Raw genomic sequence first — 6,906 nt, 5'->3', positions numbered from 1 at the left:
TCCCCCCTCCTCTCTCTCTCTCTCTCTCTCTCTCTCTCTCTCTCTCTCTCTCTCTCTCTCTCTCTCTCTCTCTCGCCGCGCCACTTATTCGTTGTTTCCCCGATTTTAGCCCGTAACGAGGCGCGGCGCGCGTTGCCTCCGCGAAATAATTGGACGCGAAATGATCACAGGCTCCGTCCTGGGGGTGGGGCAGGAGTGGGACGCTATCAAATTGCTGTTACGCGCCCTCGGGGATTGATATCGTACATGATCTTGATTTCCTCGTATCGGTTTAAAGTATTAATTGCGCGGTTTTAATGAGCCCCCTCTTGTATTACCTTTCTTCTTTCACACGGGAGCAATTCAGCGTATCGTTTCGGGAGTTCTTAAATCGTGCATGAGAAATGAATACACGATCGAAACTAAAATTTCCTCAAGCACGTAAGTTTGCGCTCGTGTTGTTAGAGTGAGGGCCGGTTGTTTCGGCCACCGAATAACCGACAGTTAAATTAAATGCTTATCTTTGCCTAATTTGAAGGAAAAACAAAGCCATACGTGTGATTTAACTGTCAGTTAATTTACCAAGAGGTTGGAAAAACCGGCCCTTAGAAAGTCATTTTCTCATAAAATGGAGATTGTGGTAACTGCAACCATGTTTTTTTCTGTCAGAGTTGGCATTTTTTGGGCATTGATGGGTGTTATTTTGCCTTGCTGGGACATTATCTAAAAAGATAAAAGAAGATAAAATAACATTAAATAAGAAAATAAGCTAAAGCAATGCCCACTGGGCATTAGTAGGCATTGGCGTGCATGATTTTGGTCAGCGGTTTACCCCTCGGCGGCAATGAGGCATAAAGAATCGTACACTGAGAAAAAAAAGTGTTGAAGAAATATTTCTTAATTCAACTATATGCGGCGATCACGGGCTGCCAAGCAAATACTTATCAATTCGTAAAATTATTCGTCAATGAATCACTGTACGTTTAACTTAAAATCATATAATATTTGAATCGAAGAAATACTGCCTAACCAAACGTATTCAGTCATTTCAATAACTTTTTTCCCCTCAGTGTATAGTCGCGTGTCTTGTGAATTCACGATTCCAGAACACAACTCGGTCCTCTCGCGCGAATATTCGCGATTGTAATCGACCGGGCGTGAGCCGTCGAATTTCGCGAGCGCTCCGGCGCTCGCACGCGACAATCGAGAGCGAGAGCGTAACGCGACAACGCCGCGTAAAAGTGGCACCGGGACGAAGTTTAATCACTGACGGCGAACAAAGAGGCGCAGAGCGATGGGACCACTTTCCAACTGTTAATGACGTAGCATTGAAACACAGCGCGCGCAGTTCCTGCGGGCGCGGTATCCGCGGTGCATTTCGGATTAAGAGCAGAATGGAGGTTCGGTTTGCGCCGGCACAGTTTGAATGAGGCAAGCCGGGCCTAAACAATCCGCGTCTGTCCCACCTTAGATTACCGCTGTATCTTTAATACGGCCCGAGAAAAGGCGAATTTACTTAAGTTAGCTCCGGCTTGTCGGTACGACGTTCTCAAGTTCACAATTCATGAGCCCGTGCGTCTCCTCTGCCTCGGCGGAGATCTTTTATTCAGAAACTTCTCAGTTATGAATTGGTTTTTGCTCCTGTTTTGAACCACGTTATTTCGCAAATTACGCACCCGCTCCTCCTTTGAACATCCCAAGCATCATCCTCTGCAGCTACGCTGCGCTACTTGGAGAAAATAAATTAAGTAATTTTGCAGTACGGTTATAAAAGGAGGCGTACCAGGTACACAAAACGTACACTTTGAGACGTAAATTACAAATGTGAAAATTATACCTGAAACGGGTTCGTAAATTATCGATTTCTCCTGGATCGAACGATTCATTTATTGGCCGAACGGATCGCCTGCGTAAGACGTATGGCACGTGAAGTGTGTTTCTCATCTCCTTTCTTCCTCTCTCTCTTTTTTCCCCCCGTCGTATACGGCTGAGAAATGCGTAAGCGGAACTGGAACGTTGCTTGACAATGCCGAAGGACTCATCGGTATTCAATACGCCTGCTTAGACGCTCTTCACAAGAGCTTAAGAAACTGGCCTTATGTGAGCATCGCGTTCATCGAACCGTGCCGCGGTGACCTAGTATCGATGCTTAGACGATGATACGAGGCGAAGTACATCTCACTTAAGAAAGGTCGCTGTCGCGATATAGGAGAGTCTCAAAGTTCTCACGAGGACGCGATTTGGGATAGAATTTATCCATTTTTTTTACAAAAACCGTTTGGATTTCCCCTAATAATTGAAACGCTAGAAAATTATTACAATTAAATCTGCATTGAGTTTACTTGCTTCGAGTAAAAGGTGAAGATATAATTTTTAGTGACTAATTCTGATCGCGTATACTTGTTTTTCTCCACGCAAACTTCGCGCCGAATGAAATTTTCAGTCTTAAAGCGCAGCCCTAAGCTACAATCGAAATGGCATACTTAATTAAATTGACAATCAGCTTAATAACGATGTTAATTACGCATCCTTTAGACACTAAAAGACTACTATCGTGTTGTTCACATAAACGGTCGAATATTACTTGTCATTGTTAATTTTAGAGCGAGTTTATATTTTGAAAACAATAGATACACAATACCGGCTGTCGGATTTATAGTATCGGGAAAAAGATTTCTGCGCGTTCTCTATGGCAAGATCTGTGCTTATCAAAGGTACGCTGCTTCAAAGTCTGCTGTACGTAAAAGATAAATTTGTATTTCGAGATCAAATATTGCAATAGCTCTGTTCCTAAACATCGAAAGTGAAGTAAATCGAAACTCCTCCAACAGTTATTGAATACACAGATTTTCTCGTCTGTAGTTCAGTACGTAAACTCGAGTACAGTAATACTCGTCTTTAAGACTCGCCACTTGTACAGAAGTCACCGAAAGATGCCCGGAACAAGAATCAAGGATCGATATCCGGTCTCGCCGTGGATCGACGCGCTCGAGCGTGAAAGAAGCAAGGGGGGAAGAGCGGCTCAATTTTATCGGCCGCGTGGCCAATAATTTCTTCGGCGGCGAGGTGGTGATTTCAGCGACAGACGCGAGTCAGCTGGCAATCTTTTATTCGTTCTTTATTCGACGATTCATGCTGCCTGCCCTTTTTCTTTCTCCACCTTCCCTCGAATGACTAACCGTCTTGAAGGGAATATCTCCCCGGGCGAGACAATTTTCCCGTGAAATCATTTTCACCGCGCGTAACTCTTTGAACTGAATAATATTTTTCAACTTCTCCAGAAGATTATTCTTACATTGATAGACACTTTGGAAGGAAATAGAGAAACTAAGACAATCTCGTTCTGTAGATGTTGTTTGAATTAAATGTTGCTTGAATTTACGCGAGTAAAACTTAACAAGGGATTTCTCTGACTTTATAAAACTTGAACTTGACATTTTATTTTGTCTCCGTGAAATAGATAAATGATTAAAGATATTAATTTCAATGAATCACATAATATTAGAAAGGCTTACGACGGTCGAGTTCACATTAATATCAATTTCAACGTAATATTTTCTAGTTTTTGTGCTGTTAAATTAATCAAAAGTAATTGACGTTACATCTCCCAAAAGACTATTCGAGAGAAGAGTGCAACGAGAGACATAGAACCCGAGAGATCTTTTATCGCCAGTTGTATCGACTTCTTCCACATCATCGGTTAGGGATTAAATCGAGCCGTAAACGCGCTGAGTGAATTACGAGATTGTAGGTCAGACGTCAATTGGACGGTTCTCCATATGGATAATCAGATATCTCAGAGATGTATATTACGCATACGGAAGACACGCATCAACGTCGTGCAGACTCTCTGCAGAAGATTAAGGCTCATTCTCAGGCCCCAAAAATGCCTCAATTTCAGGAATTGTTTTTTTGATAGAAAATAAATGAATTTCGGAAAAACTTTTTGCGGCTTTTATTCACACATAAATGTAGAGTACTTCTGAATTATTTAAAAAAAATTTTTTTTTTAATGGCGGCTCCAGGTCCCAATGAATGAAGCCCCGCATACAGCAGAGGTGTGCGTGCGCGGGGCGTTCCTCAGCCTTGTCAGTTGATCTGAAACCAAAAACAAAAAAAATTCTTAAAATAGATGAAATTTGGGGGGCCTTATCGGTTTCAGATTTTTAAAAAAAGGTCCTTAAAACAAAATGGCGGCTATTTGAAAAAAACCCTGTTTTTACCCTATTTTTTTGTCTTCAACGTCCGTAAAAAATTATTCGCAATCAATTTTTTGAAAAAAACGCTCCGTGAAGGCCCCCTAAATTTAATTTACTTTCTTTTGAACTTTGAGTCATTCAAATCGGTTCATTCGTTCAAGCTGTAGAGCGCCCCGCGCGACAAAAATGCTGTTTCGAGAAAAACGCGTTTAAAGTTTTACGTACTAAAAAATCGTATTTAATGTTTGTTTTTGACAACTTACATTCAGTCAGCTATTCCAGCATACACGATGCCTTCCTCTTCCTCAAACATGCGATTTTGCTGGACTTGGGCGGAAAGTTTCTCAATCCTGGCCTTTTTTGCGAATTCTGACATGCTCTTCTCCGCTGCCGCGATACGCTTGCTGTCAGTGTTCTCAGCGAAATTTCGGCTATTGATCCCGACGGCAATTCCCAGCGTATTCATCGTCTTCAGAACAGATGAGAAGCCTTCGTTGAAAATACCTGCAGCTATGTATGCCGATATTTCAATAGTTTTAACGCCACAATGAAGATGTTTGGGGGCCAGTTTCCACACGCAAGAGTTAAAACACTCGTTATCGTTCTGAGTGTTTCCACCGGTGCATCGTTGTAACAAGTCATCGGTGGAAAGAGCCTCGTATATCAGATGAACGACTTCTTGAACGGTCTCGGAAAGGGCAGGTTCGTGGTGGAAACTGGCGATTCGACCCTCTGCTTCTGCGATGCACCACTTGCACCAGGTCTTTTGCCCTGGTTGGCAGTATTCATGTCTTGGCTCTTCGTCTGTGGAACATTTGTGGTAAAATGTGGCCCACACAGCCTTTTTCATTTCTTCGGCCGAATCTGGGTGTCTTCTTATCGCAAGGCCATAATACAAAGTCAGGTCTTTGATAACTTTGTCGGTCAACTTCCCTGCACCTCTGCCTCCAATTCCTTTATGATTTTTCTTCGCGTAGTCGTTTACCTATTCGCTTTTGCACATGACCTACGCATTCTTTCTTTTCAAGCTCAAGGTCGTCGTACGGATTGCATTGAAGGAGAGCTTTGAAAGTTTTAGTGTCTCCGTCGCCGATGTATATGGCATATTTTACGCCAAGCAAATGTGAGCGAGTAAACATTTCCTTCATGGATTCGACTTCCATTGCACCAGCACTTCCGGTATGATTTATGCTGCAGGTTTCTATGTGGGTTTCATACCAATCATCATATTCCGCAGTTCCTTTTTTTGATGCCCAATTACTGCAGCTTTGACAGAAAGACGATTTGACGATAAAATCTACAACTTTATGAGTGTACTTTCCAATTAACGTTGCGACACCGAATAATGATGAAAAACCTCGTGTTTTCCACGATCCGTCGCCAGATACACTCAAATGCGTTTCTTCATTTCCTGCCTCCGCGTTTTTCTTCTTTTCTTCGGCAACCGCTTTACGTTGAATTATCTCAAAAGTGGCCTTCGTTGCGTTCAATAGATTGTCGAAAAATGGGTAATACGCGTTGTTTGAAAAGCCGGCACATAATTCCATAAGCGAACGGAAAAAATTTATGGAATGAAGTCCAAGTCCCAACATGCGCATCACAAACATCAATCTGCGATTTATTTCGTAGGCAGTATTCACTACCGGACTCGAAGATACGCTACGTTCTTTCTTGCACATACACTTTATAACTAATTTAAAACCAAGTCCGCGTTCACACATGCGAGTAAATGTTATATCACCGTCACATTCTTTACATTTTAGGCACTGTGATAAAAATGTAAAAACACTTAGAAAGTCGAGAATAACATTATTACGGCCAATATCGATTTCGATATCATCGTAACTTTTGTCCTTCATTTTATTGGCTGAAGTGCTTACAAAATCTTGCTCGCTCTCCATTTTTTCGGCATTGTAAGTGAGTTTCTTCTTTACTGGGCGATTTGGGCGTCTATTTCCCAATGATTTCCGTGTATTCGGCATTTTCCCGACACTTTTATTTTTGCCACGATCGACGCACGCAAGAACACGTTGCTTCGAGAAGAACGATCGCACGACTGAGAATACGCAGGTATACGAGTTACAATAGATTCGAAAGTGTCGGGATTCGTTGGGAGGGCCATAAATTTGCTACCTATTGTAGATTTAACAGCCAGGTATAGACAAAGGTCTCCCCACAAAGCCGCTCCGAGCGCGCGTGTATTACCTGTTTTTCGTTCAACAGACTGTCCCTTCGAACGAGCTGTAAGGCTGGATTCACGTGGAGCGTAACTTGCGTAGCGTAACCTGCGTATCACCAGTCACACGGTCATTCTGATAGAACCGTTTCAATAATTCCGTTGAAATAGTTCCGTGATTGGTGATACGCAGGTTACGCTTACGCAAGTTACGCTCCATGTGAATCCAGCCTAACTCGTAAAATACTTTCGATATGAAAATATCCTTTTGGCCATGTATTCTTGACACCATAAGGATGAAATTTAAGCAAAAAAACCAATTTTTTCATCGTTGAGAATGAGAACCTGGCCTTAAATGTGGATCTCATTCGAAGACATCGGGGACAGAAGATTGGATTTTACAAGCTCTGGTTGTCCAAACAAGTGGTTAGGCGAGATAAACGCGGATAATAAAATATCGACGTGATAGCGCGCAGTTGAGCAACATTAAAAATTATAATTTTCAAAATGTGCGCTGCTCCAACTTCATACACTCTAGTTGATTATGCCAGT

General features: G+C 42.3%; 2 protein-coding genes across 4 annotated transcripts in view; one reads left to right on the top strand and one right to left on the bottom strand.

Moving 5' to 3' along the window:
- Positions 1-6,906, top strand: part of LOC105570150 (tyrosine-protein kinase Src64B) — a 58,063-nt gene that overhangs the window by 15,801 nt on the left and 35,356 nt on the right. The gene's annotated exons all lie outside the window — the stretch shown is intronic.
- LOC105570149 lies at positions 4,272-5,042 on the bottom strand. The gene has a single exon (XM_012027130.1). The coding sequence runs from the start codon at positions 5,026-5,028 to the stop codon at positions 4,444-4,446; it is 585 nt and encodes a 194-aa protein (XP_011882520.1). The 5' UTR covers positions 5,029-5,042; the 3' UTR covers positions 4,272-4,443.

Source organism: Vollenhovia emeryi, unplaced genomic scaffold (assembly GCF_000949405.1).
Source record: "Vollenhovia emeryi isolate VEMERY1.0 unplaced genomic scaffold, V.emery_V1.0 DF939121.1, whole genome shotgun sequence".
Lineage (NCBI taxonomy): Eukaryota > Metazoa > Arthropoda > Insecta > Hymenoptera > Formicidae > Vollenhovia > Vollenhovia emeryi.
This window is presented reverse-complemented; position numbering and strand designations above follow the sequence as displayed.

Bases quoted from the DNA above. Each gene is read 5' to 3' on its own strand.
- LOC105570149 (XM_012027130.1), bottom strand. From the start codon at position 5,028: ATGAAAAAGGCTGTGTGGGCCACATTTTACCACAAATGTTCCACAGAC.